General features: G+C 31.4%; 1 protein-coding gene across 1 annotated transcript; it reads left to right on the top strand.

The window, feature by feature from the left end:
* Positions 1 to 4,671: 4,671 nt before the first annotated feature.
* Positions 4,672 to 8,295, top strand: LOC113850882. The gene is made up of 5 exons (XM_027481407.1): positions 4,672 to 6,081; positions 6,155 to 6,230; positions 6,726 to 7,102; positions 8,015 to 8,113; positions 8,224 to 8,295. Exons 1-5 carry the CDS (start codon positions 4,672 to 4,674, stop codon positions 8,293 to 8,295), a joined length of 2,034 nt encoding a protein of 677 aa, XP_027337208.1.
* Positions 8,296 to 23,224: the final 14,929 nt, after the last annotated feature.

Below are 23,224 nucleotides of genomic sequence, written 5' to 3'. Positions count from 1 at the left end.
TAACTCTAAAAGTAAGAATTAACCTTAAAGTCTCATACGAATTAAGCAGGAGTTACATATGTTTAGTGGTTGACCAATAGAATCCACATTGCACCACTCTAGCAGGAATTTTCCCTCCATTGAAGTGTCCTCTATATGTTGACATATGGCAATGTTATAGTATATCTTTGTCTTCTTCTTGAGTTACATATCTCCTTAATATGCCATTTGTACAGATTTTAAATAAGTAAGATTCATCTCAAATAAAAAAATTAGAATCTCTAAAGAGTTTCTTTCATGACTATCAAGTTAAATTTATAGCTATAATCTCAATGGCTTTTATATTTGTTATTTAAACAAATCATGACTTTTCGTGCCCCATAAACACATTTTCACCAAGAAAGATTTAAGAATTTCATGAATTGAATTAGATTCATTGTGATATTCAATCATAAACAAATAATTAGTAACTACATTTTTATTTTTCATTTTGTTGTGTATATTATGACTTGTAATAAAATTAAATGACCTTCTATAATTAACAAGGATTTTAACTATTATTATTTTAATGCATTATTTTATAGTATTTTTAGATAAAATATTGGTACGGGGTCGTACACGTGTCAAAAATAAACCTAATTACTATAGCACGAGGCAAGCAACCAAGATCGTTTTCCAAAGGATCACAGAGACGAATTAATATATTTGGAGAGTATGTAGGACGAAGGGGGTGATATAGAATCAATAGAATCAACAAAACAGAGTCAAAGTTGAAAGGATTAAATCAATTGGAAAAACACCTAATTCAAGAATCAAGAAAGAATAAGCAAAGATTCAATCATGGAATCTCAAAATACATATTATTCAAATTCGATAGTTAAGGACTAGATTCAACTGAGACCTCAAATTAAATCAAGCGATCACACGAAAACCTTCATGCATTTGATTAACGCAAATTAAATTAAACTTAGAAACTTCAAAAAACCTAATCGAACATGTTTACTTCCTAAACCACTTAATTAACCTTAATTTCCGAAAATCAATTCATGCACTTCAACCGAAACAAAACAATGAATTGAATTGCCTCTCAAAAATAAATCGAACGAAAACCTTCAGTTCATGATATTAATCAGAATGGAGAGAAACAAGAAACCAGGAAACCCGAATTCAAATATAAAATCTACAAAACGATTCTCATGAATGTTGCACGAAACTACTCTTCCATGGATGGAAGCTCACCAAAAATAAAAATCTCTAAAAAAATGAGTCCAAAAAAAAAAACGTCTTCAAAAAGAAAAACTCCCCATCTTTTATTTAAATCTGACTTTTCAAAAATCTAACAACAAACCGTAACTTTCTCCTTCAAATTTGCTCAGGGAACGCGTCTATTATGATTTGTAATTGATATTCCCTTCAAGCCACGGATGTTAGCTTTCAAATGCCACTGGAATGAGTCAAATCAGACATATGTGGGCCGAAATATGACCCAAACACTGCACTAAGGTCCAGAATCCGTGAATTGCGTCTTCCAGCTCAGTTTTGGTCCAATTTTGTTTTTGGATGCTATGATTCAGCCTTTAAATCTCTATGAGTGTTGTAGGCCCATCTCTTAGCTTTCAAATGCAATTGGAATTACTCAAATTCAATAACTATAGCCTGAGATATTACCTACATAATAAGCAAAGGTCAAAAGGCTCTAAAATTTAAAAATTAACAAAGTTTAACAAGTAAGTCCAATTAAGCCCAATAATATAAAACTTAGTCAAAACAATACAATTAAACACAATTCACAACTAATTAGACCTATTACAAAGCTATCACAAGTGTATAAAAATTCATTGATCAAATATGTGGTGCATATATTGAAGATTGAATAAATCAACTGCAAGAAGAGTGATTTTCTTTATTTTCAACATTGTTCACCATAAAATTAAATAAAACAATAACATATATTTCACAAGTGATAAATTCTTTTCATTAAATTAGATAACATGATGTATACTTATTGACTTGGTTAGTATTGCACCACTTTAATTTTATTTTTATTCACTTTATTTATGTAAAACATTACTTTAAGCGGTTCACTTGATAATAAATTAGAATATATTAGGAAAATGATAGCCTCCAAGCAATATGTTCATACAAGAAAATAGAAAAAGATGCAAAATATGTTAATCTTTACACTTTAAACTAAGATGAAGATGACTTAAAAATGATGATAGAGTTGGTTTAAAAGATTCAACTTCAACTTTTGTTATTAAGAATATCATGGCAATTCATGAATTTATTATCTTTACTTGACACATTAAATGAAAATCCATCCACATGTATTGTTTATGTTCAGGGGCTACAGTGCTACATTGGATTTTTATATGCTAGATAAGAGCGTGATTAACGGTGTTATAACACTTGATCACGACAAAGACCTAAACAATTTTCTTTTTTAGAAAAATTATTCCACAAACTTTATCCTTATAATTTAATGTATTTATATATAAATAAATTATATATTTTTGTTAAAATTATGTTTTTATCATATTTTTAATTTATTAGTTTTTAATAGTATCTATCACATCATAACTTAGTAATTTATAATTTTAATAATTTTTAATCTAATTTTTTTAATTTAATTTTATCGTACATACGGATAATACATCAGCTAAAAACTAAAAGGATTGCCACTAAGGCTTGTGGGACTAAAATGATGACGGTTGTTCCTTTAAATTTCTGACCATAAGATCAAATCTATTTTATTAAAGAGAGCCTTTGATACAGTGTTTTTAATGTTTATAATATTATTCTTTAACTAAAATTAATTTTTTATAATTACTAATATTCAACTTTTATTGTATAAATTACCTAAATAACTTATAATTTTGATCGAATAATACTTAAAATATTATTCAACCTTTAGCCATATTTGACTTACGTATATAAAACTATATTAGAATAAAAACGAAAATGTGATATATATATATATATATATATATATATATATATATATAACTCACTCTGATTTATTAATTAAAATTTATTAAAAAAATATGTGAATTATATTTTTAATTTAATAATTTTATCAATAATTTATTGATTTATTTTATATTTTTAGTTATTATTAAATTTTCAGTAAGAATAAAATGTATTTTAAAAAAGTGCATTTATAGGCTTTTGAATAAAAAATGAAATAAAACAAATACTTTTCCGCCTATTTTTTATTAAAAATTAAAAAAAAATAACCATAGTGCACTCCCGCCAAAACGAATTGGCGCGCTTGTTATTCATCGTCACTATATAACAAAATTAAGAACAAGTTTTCTATGTTACCCTGTCTCTCTCTCTCTCTCTCTCTCTCTCTCTCTCTCTTTTTCGCGAGCTAGCCCTAGTTCAGATCTCTCATCTGTCTTCAGCGCTCCGAAACGCGGCGTTTCATCCAACCTAAGGTCTGTGTTTATGTATCTCATTTCTGTTTGCAAAACCATCTTCTTCTCTCATAGATCTGAAAGCTCTGAATCTGCTTTTTCTTTTACCCCATCTCTTCAACTTTGTATTGACTTCACATCAAACTGGTTCCATGCGTTTCGCGTGTGACATTTCTTAGAAGTTTCTAGAGATTATCATTTTTTTGGTGTTTATATTTTAATAACGAATTTAAATATTGTTTTTTTTTTCTGTTATGAACTCCTAATACGGAGCGATCTTACAGACACCTAGAATTCGTTTGATTTTTAGGGTTAATTGAGCCGTTGGAAATCTATGGCTCTTAAAACATGTTTGGTTGAAATGTTTATGGAGAAATAAGCTCTTGCTTTTAAAATGCTTTTCTGAAAAATTATTATAAAATTGAATATATTTTTTTTCAAAATAAATCGAACCAAACATACACTTAAAGTTCCTTTCTTATGATTTGTCTGAATTCAACGGTAGTGTGATGTTGGCACTACGTCTGTGTGTGTTATATTTTTCTTGCTTTGTTGATGAGTTTTGTTTGTTCTGACTGCTTGCACTTCAATCTGAGGTTAATTCCATTTTTGCTGTTATCTGGTGTTTTGCGTGCTTTGTAATCCTGATTACTAAAGACTTAGTTCTTGGCTTCTCTTGGTTCATTGCGGTTTCAATTTTGTTGTTTTGGTAATAGCAATCTTACTAGTTATATTTACTTGAATGCGGGAATTGATGCAGATTCACTAGTTCTTTGGATATTTACCTGTAATGGTTGCGAAAATGTTGATTTCTTGAAATCCGTGCTTTAGGTATTTGTATTTGTAGTTTCTCAAAATTATACGAATTTTGTGGCCCGTGCTACTCTGATAACACAGGCCCTGTTTGGTTAAGATTTTGGTAGAAATGATTTTAAAAAAAATGAGGTTAAAATGAATTTTGTGTTAGGGAATGGTATTTTAAAAGGTGAGTTTACAAAATTTGTTTTGTTTGGGTGGTCAATTAGAATCAATTTTGAAGTTCAAATAAACTCTTTTTGACGGAAAAGCTGTTGCCTTTCTCAAAATTAGTTGGTATGAAAATCTAAAATTGTTTGGCAATTTTGCACATATCCCAACAGGGTTGCGCTGCCTTAAATTGTTCTTCTAATCATGTTTGTTTTACTGTTTCAGTAGTTCGAAATTCTTGATAAACGTTTAGAGGAACATTGGAGGAATATTGTCAAAGATTGTGATTTGTGAGTAGAGCATCCATATGGAGCTACGGTGTGGTGGTCATCTTCATTTCATCCAGGCTATTAAAGGCGGTGTAGTTACCAAAGTCCCTAATGTTGCTCATGGACGACCAAAACTTTTGTTTAAGGACGTCAAGGATATATATGATGGCTTCGTGTTTCATAATAATGAGGTAAAGGCTGAAAGGTCATGCTTTGAAGTAATTGAGGAAAGAACTGTGAAAATTGAACCTGATGTTTCAGCATGTGATGCCAACGATGGTGGTGATCAGAGAATCAATAACTTGGATGGTGATAGTTTTGACGATTATACCCTTAAGCAAATTAAAGAATGTTGCCAAACAAGGAAGAGAAAACATGCACAAGGTCTCAACTCATCCAAAAGAAAATTTAAAATTGAAGATTCATCATCCCTGGAGGACTGTAGAAAAGAACAAATGGCGGCTGATGATTCTGATTTCATGGAAACTCTCAGTAGCTGGAAATCTAAACTATCGAAGAATATGAAGGCAAAGAAGAAAAAGTGCATGAAAGACCCAATCTCTACTAGTACTGAAGAGATTATGCTAGTTGTCAAATCTGAAGAGACCCAAAACGGTCAAGAGTTTCCAACCTCAAGTGAAGAGATTCTAAACGGTCAAGAGATCCCATCCTATAGTGAACAGATCCAAAACAGTCATGTGATCCCATCCTCTGGTGGACATTCAACTGCACTGGTTGAAGTGAAATCTGAGGTTCCTGAACCTGATTGTTTTGGTAGGCCATATGACTATTCTGTCATAAAAGGCAAAGAAGAGGCAGGGATAACCTATAAATGGAATTTGGAGAATGAATTAAATTATGAGCGGCAAAGGTGTGTGGATCTTATTCCACTACGAATCGTGAGGCCTTCTAGCATGGAAATTGTGATAAGTAATTCTCAACTAAGCGGTGACCAGAATTCAAACTTTCCTGCAATAGAATTTGAAAGTGAAGAAAGTACCATCCATTCAGATCACTATTTCATCTCCCCACAAGTAATCTCTTTGGTTGAAGATTGTAACTCTGATATTGATGACAATCAACTTGATGGTGACATTGACGCCCCGGTCTCACTACCTAATGTGACTACACATAAAAACCTTGACTACATAGATCTAGACTGTAGAGATGATAATACTATCCTTGATGACTGCCGAAAAGATGAATTTACTACTGGTGCTGAGGATCAGGTAAAACTTAGCTCTACTATCGAACATGGCTCCAATCCTGACGAATGCTTGGTTTGTCACTCAAATTATTCACCTGAATATGAGAAACACTCATTTGCTTCCGTAAATGATGATGATGAAAAGAAACATCTACGTGAGACTAATGATGAATTGACTTTGGATGAACAAGATGGTAGTTCAAAGTTGCATCGTCCCGAAAGACTATTGTCAACCAGAAAGGTATAAATATTATCACATTTCTGTTTGACTTGGTGTAGATTATTGCCTTTTCTAAATGGTGGTTTCTCTTCAGGCAATTTCTCCATCGTCCCAGGAAAGACTCTGCAAAGCCATGGATTCCGTTGATTTGAATCATAGAAACTATTCCAGTAAGTGCCTTAAGTAAATGCTGTGATCCAGATCCATTATTGACAACTACATGTTTAAATCTGCCCACCTTCTATTTTTTCAAACTATAAACTCAACAAACATGGAATGAAATATAAATTATGAAGTTTATGTTGAAAGAAGCAAAATGTGATTGTATAGCTATGGGCTACATAAGAAGTATCATGAAATGGGGAAGTTAAATCATGATAGGGTTGTTTGAAACAAGTAAAAATTCTGACTTTGATCAATTATCTTCAGAGTTGAATGCTTAATGAAATAAAATAGCTTTTATTTGATGAGTAAAATCAATTTTCTTGAACTCTAAATGAGTTCATTTTTCTCTGTTAAGTGGAGTGGCTATGGATTTTTTATTTTTTTTGTATTGATGTGTAGTCACTTTGATAATAAATATATAATTAGATTTTGTTTTTTCGAAATTCTTCCACCTTTTACAACATTTTTGTTTTTCTTATATTGGGTTATAATGATTGCAGAATGCAGGGGAAAACTTTACTTTACTGAGCAGACTACTAAGAAGAACGGTAAAGCTGAAGAGCTTGATGATACTGCGAGAGCTCAATTTACAGATAACCGTAACAAAATTAGTGTTAATCCTAGAACTTTCAAAAGAGTTTCCCATCCTAAAGGCCTTTCCAAGATTCACTCTTCTCGCCTAGCAACCCGCCAAGGGTGCAGCACTGTACAGAGTTGCTCAAAGAGTGCGATTGCATTTACACAGCAGCAGATGCATGATGTAGAATGTCTTGCTGTGAAACTCACAAAGGAATTGAAATCAATGAAGGACATCGTGGATGATATGTTACGATCTGAGTTCTGTCTAAATACGTCTTTAAGGCATAAAGTAAATGAGGTATGATAATCACAAACCTGTTCATGTTCATATCGAACATTATTTTCTGCAGTAGAAATGGTGATACTTCGATTGTAAACTTTAGTTCATTTGAAAGTAATTTAGGTGTCAGAAAATAGAAAATAAGTTCAATTCATCGTGGATGAAATTCAATGAATGTTTTTATGCCCCATTTTCTATGATGGTTATATTTGAGTAAATAGTTAAATAAAGTTTCTTGTGTAACTGAAAACACTTTCTGCTAGAGTGATGATTTGTGACCATTTTGTTGCCTCACGTAGGTTGATAAGATACTGCTATTATGTTAACAAATGAAGACGGCTGTTTATCTTTGTCGTACATCTGTTGTGGAGGAGTTGGTTGTTACATTACCGAGTTTTAGGTATGTTTAATCATAGCGTCAGGCTGGTGCTAAGGAGATGACAATTAAGACTTAAGAGGAGTGATGAAATCCTAATCATTGCTCAAGTTGTTTGAGACTAATGGGACTAGATTTGAATAGGGGATATAGATTGCATTCATTTCATAGTAATAACTTTTGTGATGTACCGAACAAGTGATGCGGTAATGAAAGAGCCATGACAATTTGAAAATGGAAATCTACGATAACCTACACCTAATTTTGATCCATTATAATTTGAGCTATCTTGATGCTCATTTTCCGTTATACATATGTTGTCCTCGTTAAATGTTCGCAGTTAATGCGTTTCCTCATGTTTTTGGCTCGATTTTTGCTAATTGTTTCAATTAGAAAAGCAGATTATGCGGGCTATAGTTTTTTCCATCCGTTTAAAAATGCGAAGTGTTACAAAGCTCTTTTAATTCAATTTTTCTAGCGGAGGCATATATTTAAATTGATATATGATGATATGATGATTTGTTTATAATTATTGACGTTGATTTGATTTTCAGGCTAGAATGGCTGTTAAGAATGCCACAAGAGCTGAGGAAGCTGCCAAACGATGCCTGTCCTTCATGGCAAGGGATTGCAGCCGTTTCTGTAAGATAATGGTTCGTTCATCCTTTGTCACACTCTTGAAGCTGTTAAATTTAAACAACTTTGTTATGGTTTTCTGTTTCCCCTTTCTATTTGGTTAATTACTGATCTTGATCAACTTCAGAAATTAGCTGATGATGTTCCACCTCCTCAAGATGTAGTGCGTAAAGAGAGGAAAAAAAATTGCATTTGCTGATGAAGCTGGTGGAAGACTGTGCCAGGTTAGGTTCTATGAGAATGACGAGTTATCTTTGTCAGAATCTAACTGAAAAGGAACGTTGCTTTAATAACGTGCCATTTTCTGTATATTAGCATCTTAATTTTCATTGTCCTGTCACTGTAATTGTTCGATGTAGAAATGTCTTATATTTATTGGGAATGAGAATTTTGTTGGTTCCCTTCTATGCCGAAGTTTATTCAATTGATATTTTCAGTGGTGTACAACCGGCAAGGTTAAAATTTTAACTAATAATAATGTCTTTGAGAGTGTGCCTCTGTTAGCAGCAAACAATCATTTTAAAAATAAGCTACTAGTACGCTTGGAAATTGTTTATCCGTTCAATAAACATGAGTATAGTTTGATATATAGATGTCTATTACCACAACTCTTGGACAAACGATTTTTAGCTCCCTTATATAAATATGTAATTTTATTATTAACATTTACTTATATTTAAAAATGTAATTAGATATTAACTTAAAGAATTTTTATTTTAATAGTTAGATTGACCCAATTTAACGTTTAGAAACAATTTTTTAAGTAGATTAACTCTTTAAAATTACTCTCGGAGTAATCTAATTCTTTGCACATGGATAATATTATCATTAAAGTAAAATTTTCGCATGAATAATCACATTAAACTAGATGGCTGAAAACCATGCAATTGAGTAGAAAAATAGAGCCCGTACAAAAATTGATCTTACCAATTTGTAAAGAAAGAGAAGCGAAGCTTTAAAACAAAGAATTTAAATGCCCTTGTTTTTATTTTTGTGTTATAAGGCTTCTAACTACCAATTAATATAATTATATATTTTATTCAATTAAATAAGTTATTTCTTGTGCTTGCTCTCGAGTTTGAAGATTTGAAGAAGCATTTGATGCTTTTTTAGGTCCCATAATTTTTTCCACTTTCAAAATTTTTGAGTTTCTTAACAATCCTCAAAATGAGTCTGCTATTGAAGAATAAATTTTTTTATTTTTTTTTATTTTCTATCCAGTTTAATCCGGATTCGACCCGAAGGTAAGTGACGTACTTGATTTTTGTTTCGTGGAAAGTGCGTTTTTCTCCTAATCTGAGTGGGCTACTTGATTTCGGGTGTTTAACAGCAAAAGAGGAGGCCTAGTTTCGTGAGATCAGGTCCAACAAATGTGCTTCTGAGTTTTCTCATCCGGTATCAACCAAGATTAATCCCAAAGACATTGTGTGGAACAGTGACAAGAATCCAATTTCCATTGAAGGAGTGCAAGTTTTTGCCTCGTATTTCAGCCCGGTTAAGGTTGTAGAACAGCACTAGGAATTCCTATGAATTTCAAAAAAAAAAAAAATCCTATAAGAAATGACTTCGATATTTATTAATTGAAGAGAGTTTATAGAAAGGTGATTATAATAAATGTGTTATAAAAACACCGATTAGTGTAATTATAATATATATGCTGTAATACATCGATAAGTGATATTATAACACATGTTATAACATATTAATCAGTGGGATTATAACACATGTATTAGAACAATATTGATTGGTTTAAACGGTATGATTTTAGTGTGCCACTGTTGAATTTCTGTATAGATAGTTTAGAGATACACTGGAGTATGGTGTCAATAGGTGATTTGGAAAATTTGAGGGAAATAAGGGTGATGAATACTAATAGTTGATATGTACACAATTGGTAGCAAAAACATTCACAGGCCTTACGCTTATTTCCTGCCTAGACTACTGATTATACCTTTGCTATGAGGGTCGTATAACACACATGTTGTATCTATGTGCGGTTGTTAATTGGCAACTATCCATGCTAGCATAAGTCTTTTATAACTAGAAAGAGTATGTTGGTAGCGATGTAGGGGCCTATGAGTACTTAGAGTACCTTTAATTGGTGAATCTTTCAAAATTGAAATAAATAAAGTGGCATAAACTCAAGGATTAAATGATTATATTTGATTAAGTGTGAAATGATGTGTATGGATGATTTCTGTCTTGTTAGAATTGTAAAAAGAAAAATGAATTATTTCTATTTTGATGCATAATATATTAAAAAATATTTTTTGCATTACTTTGATTCTATTATCAAATAAGAATTTAGTGGGGCGAAGGATGCTCACTCTTATAAACATTTTCAGGTAATGAAGAGATAAAAGAAAATAACTCATCTTAGGATCATACTCGTAGTGGATTGTAAGGAAGAGAGCTGCTTTTGTTAGAATTTAGTTTGTTTTGAGCAATGGAATAATATTAATTAAGTTTCTATTTAGAATTATAATATTTTAATAAACCTTATTATAAATGACAATTTAAAGTGTATGTGTAATATTTAGTATTTAATTACTTTAAATTTTAATTTATAACAGCTTTAGTTAGAAAATTGATTTACTGAAAAAAGACAATTTTGTCTATATTATAAACTTGTGTTATATATATTACATGAAATTTCAACTTTCATTTTAATTATAAATTTAAATTATGAAAATACATTCTTATCATTATTATGAATAAGGTTCATTTATATGTAGTTTTAAATTTTTAGTTTTTTATCGGTTTAGATTGATATACATGTAAAACTTTCCAAAATTTATCCAAATCCTTTATGATTTCAATTAAGTTTTATTCAAAGTTATATATTTAAAGTAGGAAATTATTTAAATTATAGAAAGGATATTACATTTCTGCTTGAGTGTCCACCTATTGCCTCTGAATGTAGCCACTAAGTGATGTCATACTTTAACTTCTTGTCCATGCCAATTAGTAATTTGCCTTTTCTTCTTTGTTCATCCCCTTATCATGTGTAACGATTATGCGTAGAAGGATGGGCTAGCAATTATGATATTAGTTTCTGTAATTCCCTATCAGATTCCCAACTTTGTTTAATTATGTTCAGCAAGTCAGATTCCAACTAGTGGATGTTCAGAGGTTGACATTTTGTTGACTCAATCCTTGAGAGAGTATCCACACACAACAATATTTTCTTTTTCATGCTTGTATTCAATGAAAAAATGAAATTCTATGAGCTTGACTAACCATTTTTGTTGGAAGGTGTAACACCCTCTTTCTTATTATTGCATATTTATTTTTATTTTTATTATTTTTATTTTAAAATTTCTGAAAACTATAGGGGATCTCGCTCAAGAGAGACTGGTCATTCTGGAGCACTCGATGCATAATATTTTTACTTAGGCGAGATGAGTCTTACTCAGGTGAGAATGGATAATATCGCATCAACTGTTCTCTCGCACAGGCAAGAAGGCAAAGGAAAATAGAGAGCTCTTTGGACTAGTTCTTATTCAGTCAAGATTATCAAAAAAATTAAGTAAAATTTTCTGTCTAGTATTCTTGCTTAGGCAAGAATAGTCTCACTCAAGCGAGAAAGTGAGTGAAAAATAGTTTATAAATAGCTTCGGTGTTTTAAAACTTAGAACATAAGGCCAGTAACCCTTTCTCATCACTATCTATTCTATCTCTTCAACTAGAAAACCTCATTACTCTTCAAATCTCCCTCAAATCTAAACTTAAACATCTTTTCTCACTTGATTCCAAGTAAGTTCTTGGAGCTTGATCTCCTATTCTCACTTTTATTCTATCATTTTCTTCTTCTCAAAGTTACTCCACTTTGTAATGTTTAGGGAGATCTTGGTCTTTCACACAACATCTTTCATCAAAATGTTGCACCATTCCTTTAGATCTCAAGAAGAACTTAATTTTAGAGACGTCATCTCTCATTTCTTTGTTGCAAAAGACATTTTTTCAGGTAAGGGGAGTTAATTTCAAACCCTAAATCCTTTCATGTCTTTTAAATTAAAAAACTCAAAATACCATGTTTTGAATAATAGATCTATAATATCTTTTTAAAATCATAATGCCAAAAATGGATTATTTGGGTATGCAAATCTATGGTTTGGATCAAGATTTACCTAAAACATAATTTTATAATAAAGGTTATGAGCAAAACAATGTTTTAAGAAGTTTTTATGATTTTGTTATTGATTATCATATATATAACCTATTAATTTTGAACAATGTATGTATTGGAGAATGAAAATAGGAAATGTTAAACTCTAAGGTGATTTTTATTAAAATCGATAAAGTGTGATTTCTGACAATGTAACTGTAGTATTTGATTTAGTTTCAATGTATTTTAAAATGTATGATTGGATTGAGTCCGAAGGTGTTCGACTTTCACCATATTGAACTGATTTGTGTAATATGATATTTTAAATTGCTAAAAAAGTATGAAATTGATTGCATGAGAAAGAGAATTATAAAAATAAAAATTTGTGTGCTTGGTTATGTATATAAAATTGTGATATATGTGTTAGAACACAATGATTGTGTGATTATAATTTATGTATTGTATCACATTAGTTGGTATGATTATAATATATATTGTAATACATCGACAAATGTTATTATAACACATGTGTCGTGACACATTGATTGGTGTGATTATAATATATGTATTACGACATACTAATCATGTAAAAATGTATACTATTGTGAAAGAGTGATGAATATATGTAGAATAAAAGAATTCAGTGTAAATTATCGTTGTTAAGTTCTCGTATGAATAGTTATAGAGACATTGGGGTATGGAATAAGGAGTTGAGTTTGAAAATCTAGAGGAAATAAGGGTGGTGAACACTATTCACTGATGTGTACACGTTTGAAAGCAAAAGCACATGGCTTCACACTCATTTTCTGACTAAACTCATAACTATACCTTTGCTACGGGGCCGTATAACTCACATGTTGTATCAGCATGTGGTGGTTAACCGATGACTATCCATACAAACGTAAGTCCTTCATGACTAGGAAAAGCATGTTGGCAATAATGAGGGACTTGTGAGTACTGTAAGTACTGATAAATGATGGATCCATTGAAATTTGTAATAAGATTTACCTTCTACCTTTGTCCCTCATTTACTATGGGACACCTAACACAAACTATCAAAGTCTTGATCGAACTCAAAGTAGGTGTCAATACTACCAATTCACATCCTAGATCGCTCACCGACAATCCTAAGTTTCTTACATAAATATCTCTAATCCACTGCTCGGCCGTATCCGGCCTATCAACTCCAATAATCTAAGGAGTATCATTCTTTCTGAACTCAGACAATCCCTGATATTCAGGAAAAAGTACAGTTGAGGCATGCTGCAACAACGGCTTGATTTGCAGCCTGTTGTTGCTATATGATTTTTAGATTTTGCCTCATTGTGGCTGACATAGCCTTCATGGCATGAGCCATTTGGTTCACATCAACAGGAAGGGAAGGGTTTGTAGCAAACCTTCTCAGTCTAGCTATCTTAATATATAGAATAAAACTAGCTTAGATGACTAACATTGACATTTAGTAATACTATCACATAACTATTTTTATAGATTCAGCTTATAGTGATATATTCATATTAAGTATATCATAGCAATTTAATCAATTTAGCGCTTAGCATAACATCATATCAGCATTCACACAACCTAGCAAACATACTTATCACAACAATCATTTACAACTTAGCTTAACAACTTATTATTCACACAGCATGACTCACCTATAGCTCACCTAAGTATCATATACCAAAATTTCCTACATCTGTCATGTCTGAGAGCTGAGGTGATCAAGCTTATTCCCTCATAACCTGATGATTACAAATTATGATATCTGATTGACAACTATGACTCATATGCCTAATATGCACAATTGACGCCTAACAACCTCACCTCATAGGTTTACCTAGACCATGCTCTAATACCACTAAAATTTCACGACCTTTTTTTGTAAGGAACCGAGAACATTATTTCTACACCACTTACTTATTTGAGATAAATAACAAAGAATATAAGTATAAAATTCACTTTTCATTCAAAATAAACAGAATTTCTTATGACAAATATTCAACAGAACAACATAATATTACATTTAATTCATAATACTCAAAATATACAAATTTTTTTTACTACATCACTCCCTCTATATGAGGTCCCAAAATATAAGGAAAAAGGACTTTAATGCAAAATTTACTCGACTCCAACTTTTAACATTTCTTCACTGGCCCCTCAGACTGTGAAGTAGATGCAACACCTGTTACATCTACTTAGGTACCACCATATGATTATCACAGTACACACACACGCAATAGCATAAATAGAAATGCAAGGGTAAGCTTACAAAAATAAAATAAAATCATATATATAGAGCAAAATATTTACTCATAGCAACAACTCTATGCATTCCCAACTCATCTAATGCACAACATGAAAGCGGTTTCCAACTGGTTTCACAGCCTAAGTAATCCAGAAGGAACTGAGCTGGTCTGGGAGTGACCTATTCCAGTATCTGGATCCAAACAGTACAACACAGCTCAACATGCTCTGTAACACCCCAAATTCTGTAATATTGTTTGATTATTAATATGTGTTTATGTGGATTTTCATATGTTTGTGAGTTTGATATATATATATATATATATTGTGAGTTTGATATATATATATATATATATATATATATATAGTGATGAGAATATATGTATATGTGTGAATGCGAGTATGAGCATGTGTATTAGTTTGTGGTGGAACCGGAATTGTTGTATATGATTAGAATTGGACTGAAAATATGCTAAGTGTGAATTGCAAAGGCATTCTCGCTATAGCGAGAGTTTCCTAGGCATAAGGGGTGCGACTATTACGTTCTTGTTATAGCGAGATTCTGCAGAAACCAAAGTGCAGTTTCCTCTGAGATTTTTGCTGTAGTGAGAGAAGGTGTTGCTGCAGCGAGAATATCTCGCTATAGAGAGACTGTCGCGACCAGAGGGGTACTTGAGAGGTTAGGGTTTTACATGTCTCCTTCCCTTCTTTTGCGATTCTCTCAATCCCATACCTTATTTCACCGATTAAATTGCCTCCAAAGTCGTTTGGGAGTAAGATCGAAGGTAGGATTCACGTTTGAAACGTTTGGAGGTAAGTTTTCATGGCTAGGGTTTCAGTTTCTCGACCCCATTCTATGTTTTCTCAGTTTCCCTTGGTTCTCATGGGATTCTTCCATATTTCGTGTGGGAAGTCTTTTCCATCGTTGATTTGTGTGTGGGTCTTCAATTCGAGGTAAGGAGAGGACTCTACCCTATCTCATTATGTTAGAATGCCATGTAATTTGCTATGCAATGTCATGTGGATGGTTTGGAATGTGTATGTTTGGTAGAATTAATTGATTGTAGTGAAAATGTGGTGTAGAACCTAGTACTATCGATATTGAGAAATATTGGGTATGATGAATTGAATGTTTATAGGGATATTATGATAAAAACTGCATGATTAAACCTTGTGTGGTAGAATGTGGGCCTGTGTGCCGTGTGCTATGAAAGAATGTGAGCCTATGTGTTGTATGTGAATATGGATGTGTATATATGGTAGCGTAGAATACTCACCCTTATATTTATTTTTCAGGTGACCAAGACGATCAGCACAAGACTCAATGACGAGATGTATGACACTACTATAGGGCTTAGATTTTATTTGTGATGTAATTGAATTAGTCATGTAGCAGTTACTCAATACAAATCTGTAAACCGTTATTATTTTGAAATGCTTTGGTGAAATTATGTGTTGGAAAAATATATTTAAATGAAAATTTTATTATTTCTATTTTGTGAAATTTATTATTTTGAAATTAAATTTAAGGTGTTACATGCTCTATTGTTACATGTCTACCCACCTAAACGTGTAACTCGCCTCTGTAATGATGCAAGACATATATCTCAGCATGATGCAACACGACTAAAATTATTTCAACAGCTCAGCTAAGACAAGTTTATAATAAATCAGCCAAATCTCAGTGTTATTAAATTTATTATCAGCAGTTATAGCATAGAAAAATAACTTTCAAATACTAAATCTTTTATATCTCAACTTTTATCAAAGAGATCTAACAAAACCAGCTCAAACCTTTCTTTAGTAGCTTATCAAGCCGTTCAAAACATAGTTCATAGGCTAAAGTAAGTTTCCCTTACCTTAGAACGGTGATTCACATTACATCTACCAAATATTACTTGTTTTAACGTAAGATTCACCGAAGATTTGGCTTTAGAACAAAGTCTCTTCTAAGAACACCATTAAATTCTATGAGAAAGAGAAGGAGAAGAAAAACGAACGGTGAATCTAACTTCAAACTTAAAGAAACTTACTTCAAACCCCTCAGAATGGACGCAAAATCACAGATCTGGAGAGAAATTTAAATTTAGGAGGGTTTAATATAAGAGAAAATGGTGGTATATGCCCTTGGAATCTTTGAGATGTGTAAAGCAATGAAAATTTCGTGAAACCCCTAGTTATAGGAAAAAAAATTTAAATCTACTTTTCATCGATACTATTCTCTTTTTTGTTTATAACTTCATCTAAATCTATTTCAATACCAAATAATCATTCAATTAACATTTAGTGAGTATAATATATTACAGATTTTCTCAATAATATATTACAAGTCTGACATTGGGCTCCTTTAGGGTCAAACTTCCTTTCAAACTTTGGAGGGTTACACCTAGTGAAGGCAGACAGCCCTCTATATTCAGCTGGCTCCACATCTTGGTTATGCACCAAGGCCTTTAGAAATTGGGTCATTCGCTCTAAGAGGTTATTGGCGACTCCAGCTCCTCTACCTCTATCAGCCATTTCTAATCTAATCTGGCAAACAAATTCAGCGAATCACTTTCAACACAACTTGGACGCTTCAGCACCAATACCCAAGTCCGGCTTGGATGAACAGCTCTGATACCAAAATTGTAACACCTTGATTTAAATTTCCAAATAAATAAATTTCGCAATAGATTGGAATAATAAAATTTCTCATTCAAACGGTTCCCAATGCATGTTTTGAATAAAGTGTTTCAAAATAAAGAGGGTTACAAGTTTGAGACAAAACAAATGCTACAAGACCAATTAAAATACAACACAATTTTCAAAAGAATAGATTTCTAAGTCCTATAACAGTTCCATCCCTCCCGTTCATTGAGCTTGGTATTGATCGTCTTGGTCACCTGAAAAATAAATGTAAGGGTGAGTACTCTACACTATCACACATAAGCACAGAGACTCACCTTACGCACTACACGCTTTTCTAACATTATTCAAATCACACATCAATCAGGCATAAAATAATACATTTTCAACATTCCATTTTAGTTCATAAATAGGTGCGCTCACTGCACCATCAATCAATTCACACAAACGTGTGCTCACTGCACGTAGCCATACTCACTATGACACTGTAATCACAGTTTTCCTGATGCCCTCAACCTCAGGGACTTACTAAATTCACACCATGGATGGTCGCCTGATAGTCCTCGCTCCACAGATACAATGTGTGCGGTACTGAGCCCCCCAAGCAAAGGTGTTAGTCAGAGGCCATGTTAAGAGGAGAGTGTGTAGCCTGTGGTGCACCCATATTCACTGTTCCTGTCGCCACCACCCTCTCTTCCTTGAGGTATTTCTACCGCCTCCATCTTTCACACTCCCACTATATCGCTGAACCATTCACAGTTTTTCAAACATTTTAAACATAACCACAATCAGAGTCACATGTCATTCACACACATCTTAATAATTTCATATTACTCATCATCAACTAATGGCATGTCCTTACATTTTCACCCCATTGTAATCAACCATTACATCACAATCATCACATTTCACCACACATCATGCTCAACATCAATCACATTGCATTCCACACCAAGATTTCCATTACAACACAATTACAATCATGTCATTCTAGTCACACTCATCATCCATATTTAACCAATGTTTACCACACCACAAATAACAGGAAATTTCAATCAAGCACACTTATTTTCTAGGTTCTATTTCAAATCATAACTCTACAAATAATGATATATACAAAATTTTAACACAAGTAGATAGGGCAGAGTTTCTCCTTACCTCGGAATGAAAACCCAACACAATAAACGGTAGAAAACATTTCCCACACAGTGCTTCATCCTAAATGCATAGAAAATCTCCATGAGAAACCAAGAAAACTAAGAAAGGGATGAAATACCAAAACCCTAGTTCATAAAACTGACCTCCAAACGTCCCAAACATAACCTTAACCTTTAATCTTGTTCAAAAATGCCTTTGGAGGTAGTTTAATAAGTGAAATAGGGCTGGAAATCTCAAAGAAGGGATGAGAGGAAAGGTGAAAAAATAAATTTTCCGAACCCTAAACCCCTCAAATACCCTATAAGTCACGACACTCTTGCTACAACAAAATTTTTTCGCTGCAGCGAGGCATCTCTCACTATAGCGAGACCCCTTCTCGTTGCAGCGAAAATCTCAGACGATTCTGCTAAATCTCGCTATAGCGAGACCCTCTCGCTACAGATAGACTGCACTAAAAAATGCATCCTCCTCTACAAACTGTTCTTTCAATCTTGGATCGATTCAATCTCTTTTCCTCTGCCATTCTTTACTCTCTCACTTCTTTTCTTTGTCTACGAATTGTTCTTTCAATCTCCGGATCAAATAAACAAACTGTAGAACACTTAGAACGAGTGAGCATACATTAAATGAAATTATTAAATAAAAAATAAAAAATAAAAATGAAAATTATAAAATATAAACAAAAAATTTAACGGTAAACAAAACATAATTAAAATAAAGCAAAACACAAATTGCTCAAATCAATTTAATTTGAGATTTTCTTAATATTGAAAAAGCAATTCCCGACAACGGCGCCAAAACTTTGTTCAGAGGGCAAGTGTACCCATCGAGAAGTAATATAGGGTCCTTAAATTAAGTTCCCGAAATATTGTCCCACAAGGATTGTTTTCCAATTACTAAGGATTTCCTAATTCAATTGTTTAAGCTTCAAAGATTTGAGATTAATTAAAACAAGAATTTATAAAATTAATTATAAACTAAGGGTAAGGAATACAATGCTCGTCTTGGTTAAACTTATCAGAGAGGATCCTAAGGCATATGAGTTTTCTCATTCAATCCTTTATGTTATTCTTCTGTTTAATTCTAAATTCGATTTTCTTGTGATTACCAATCATTCATACGAATACTATTAATACCCAATGGTCATGCAATATTAATATTCTTTTCTCTAAATTAACAACTTAAGAAAGCTTAAGGAAGTTACGAACTTGTTAATTTAATAACAATTAGAAGAGAAAGATTGGTTTGGTCTACCTAATCCTTTGTCTCGTTTTACCTTATAGATCTATTAATTAACCGAGGTACGGTCGCCTAACGATATAATTAATTAGGATTAAGAAAGAAGCACAATAGGATAAAATCTAATCACAAAACGAAAATCAAATTTAGATTCAAACATCAAAATTTCATAAATTTATGAACAATAGTTCCTATAGCCCTAGCTATGGACTTTGTTACTCCTAAACAAAAGAACTAAAACAATCATAAACAAAGCCATAATCAAAAGAAATAGCAAATTAGAGTATGAGATATGTTCCCGGTCTTCAAGTACAATCGCTTGAAGCTCCAAGTCTCGCCAAGCATGTGCTAAGGATCCCGTAGAAGAGAGACGAGATGAGAAGTGTATCCAAAAGCCAAAGACTAGATGTAAAAAGGTCCCCTTTACGATGCTTGAGATCTCCTTTTAATAGAGTTTGAAAACCCTAAAGACTCTTGATAATTGAGCTTCTCGCAGATGAGCACGACCGTGCAAGGCCTTAAGCACGACCGTGCATGGGCTCGAAGCACCCCTGTGCTTGTTGAAAGGGTTTGGGCGTGCTGACTGCTGCGAAGCTCTAATCTTCCATCAATTTGGGCCCAAAATGCATCCAACATCCACTTGCGGCCTCTTTATACTAAACTGCACAATTAATGTACAAAATTTAGTGTAAAATCTAAATAAAATAAAGGTCAAATATGAATATATGGGCTGTAAAATAGGGTATAATTATAGACTTATCACTATGATCATACGGTAGTATGTGAGCAGGTGTGACAGGTGGTGTGTCCACTTCCCATGCTGGAAGGTCTGCCTGAAGAATGGGCCAAGTCAGAGATTTTTGGGATATGTAACTTTACCTTTGTTAGTTTGGACTTCTTAGCTATATATTCCGTCATGTATTGAAATTTTAAATTATAACTTGTATTTTGAGCTTCGTGTCGAGCAATTCTTGTGTAACTTTGGTTAAAAAATGATTATGTATGTTCAGAATTTTATTAAGATGCCCTTGGGGCTTTACTCCATCATTGAAGTGTTAAATTTTATTTTTCATTGGTCCTGAATCTAGTATTTGATATTTCTTCAAATGTTTAAAATTCATATAGATATTAATTGGGCAATATGTCATAAACCCTTCCTAAAAAGGGGTTGTGATAGTGAATCTATAAGTTTTATACCAAAAGATAAGGAATTATGGTGGTAGAATTAAAGTGTACAAGAGAATATTAGAGATATAAAGATGTGTTTTAAAACTTTGTATGTATGCGACAATGCTTAAAATTGGGCAATATATCGAAATACAAATAATGAGACAAGAAAAAAAGTGAATAAAACACATTTTAAGACTTTTGACAAGTTCAATCAAAATATTCGGACAATGTATGATGAAAGAAAGATTTATACATTTTTCAAAAGTAGAAAAAGAAAATCTAAAGATTTGTATCAAGTCAAAAGTATTAAGGATGAAGAAGGAAAATTTTGATTTTAAATCAAGACATCAAAGACAAAAATGGAAAAACTATTTCTATAAATTTTTTAACAATAAATAAGAAGAAAATAGAAATATAGAAAGATTAAAAGCGCAAGTAAATGATTTAAATTTGAGTAGGAGAAGTAAAGGAAGCTATTAAGAAGATGGACAATGGTAAAACAGTTACCTTGATAATAACCCTTTTAAAGTTTGAAAAAATAAGGAATTAAATGCCTTACTAAGCTCTCTAATAAGATTTTGACATTGAAAAATATGTCAGATAAATAATGGAGAAATTCACTTTGTCTTTATATATAAGAACAAGGGAGATATATGAAATTGTGCAAATCATAGAAGAATTAAACTTATAAGTCACACTCTGAAGTTGTGAAAAAGGTGATTGAACAAAGACCATTAAATTGAAATTATAGAAAATCAATTTAGTTTATGTTATGATGGTCAATTTGAACCCATGAGTACCTGGCATTATGTCATTTTAGATCTTTTGAAGCAATTACTTGTAAAGAAAAATAATATATTTGCTCTCTAAAGTGAGAGAAAGTCTAAAGATGTATTTCGATAATAGATACATGTTTACTTTTCTCCAAATATTTAAAGTATAATATTTGTATCTCACAAGAAAGGAGAATGTATTTTACTATTTTATTCAACCTAATATCAAATTGATTGTTTAAAGTTTATACACACAAATTATATATAGAGATATATAAAATTATATTAACTAAAAGTATTATAAGAGTGTTATTATTTTTTTAATTACATTATTTTATTGTTCCTTAATTGTGCCTTCCAATTTATCTTAATTTAAAAAATATTATTTTTAACTTAATTCTATTTGATATAATAAAAAATGCTAGTTACCATAATAAAAGTATTTAACTTTTTAAAATTTATAAAATTTTAAAATGGTATACAATATAATTTTATTTTAATTCTAAAAAAATAATTTTAATTTAATAATATTTATATAATTGACAAGAAATTCACTTATATAAAATCCTAAATGTATACAGTAATAACAAATTATAAATTATATGTTCTTAAAAATTGTACATAGAACATTCATATTAATTATTTATACACAACTTTTTATAAAAAATATTTTATAATTATTTATGATAAAATAAATAATTTTGAAATACAAATTCTTTAATTTCTCAAAAATATATATTAAAAACATTAAATGCATAATATTAAACATTTGAATTTACTATAAAAAATAGTTATTGAATATATTAACGATTTTGAGATAATAAACATTCTCATTTTCAAACAAACTTTTTATTTAAAACATTTTAACATGTGTCCTTGAATTTAAGCAACTCTTAGTAATAAAAATTCTATTGAAAAAAAATATATTTTATATAATTTTATAACTTTAATGTAATAAATATGTTTTTTAACAAAAAAATCTTAAGTTCAATACTAAACTTGAGATTATCAAAACCTAAATTAAAAATTCATTCACGAGCTAGTAAACTAATTTAATTTAAGAGTGATTGTAATAAGTAAAAAATAATTCTAATACGATTTGGGCTCTTAATCCCCATAAATAGAATAAAAAATCTAATAAAATATTAGTTAAATTAGTACATTAATTCTTTATTTTTATTTTAGTTCCATCTTTTTTTTTTATTTTCATTTAGTCCATTAAAAATTTATTGTTAATTTTTTCTTTCATATATATTTTTTCTTACCCTTCATCTCTGCCTTTTATAATCTATTTTTACCCAACGTTGAAGCTGTGAGAAAAGGCAACGACAATGTTTGTAAGACACAAGCTGAATAATGAGGCAAGTGCTAGTGATCATATATACGAAGACAAAGCTTTCATCTCCCGATTCAACTAAAAAACTTATCAAAATGTGTTGTATTTCTTTTATCGAAGTTTATAACAAGAATACAATAAATTTCAAATAGAGTTTTATTTTTTTTAAATTACAACACTTTTAAAAATTGAAACATCGAAATATATAAAAAAAAAGTTAAAATACTAAACGGAAACTAAAATTGAAGTTAAGGATTAATATAGTAAATTAGTAAAAAAAACTAAGAACTGAGGTTTTCTATATAAAAGTTGTTCGCATTGTTTTCCTTCTCCGCTAATTAAGTGCACCTTGCACAACTTGCAGAATACAAAGTTTCGCAACGCTTCGAAAACGACTTAGAGTCAAACACACATACGAAAAAAAAAAAAAGAAAACCGAAAACCCTAGTTGTTCCAACAACCAATCACA

The sequence above is a fragment of the Abrus precatorius genome, unplaced genomic scaffold, assembly GCF_003935025.1.
Source record: "Abrus precatorius isolate BTA unplaced genomic scaffold, Abrus_2018 Scaffold9, whole genome shotgun sequence".
Taxonomy (NCBI): Eukaryota; Viridiplantae; Streptophyta; class Magnoliopsida; order Fabales; family Fabaceae; genus Abrus; species Abrus precatorius.
This window is presented reverse-complemented; position numbering and strand designations above follow the sequence as displayed.

Bases quoted from the DNA above. Each gene is read 5' to 3' on its own strand.
- LOC113850882 (XM_027481407.1), top strand. From the start codon at position 4,672: ATGGAGCTACGGTGTGGTGGTCATCTTCATTTCATCCAGGCTATTAAA. The intron at 7,103-8,014 runs GTATGATAATCA...TTTGATTTTCAG, and splicing joins TAAGGCATAAAGTAAATGAG to GCTAGAATGGCTGTTAAGAA. The intron at 8,114-8,223 runs GTTCGTTCATCC...GATCAACTTCAG, and splicing joins GCCGTTTCTGTAAGATAATG to AAATTAGCTGATGATGTTCC.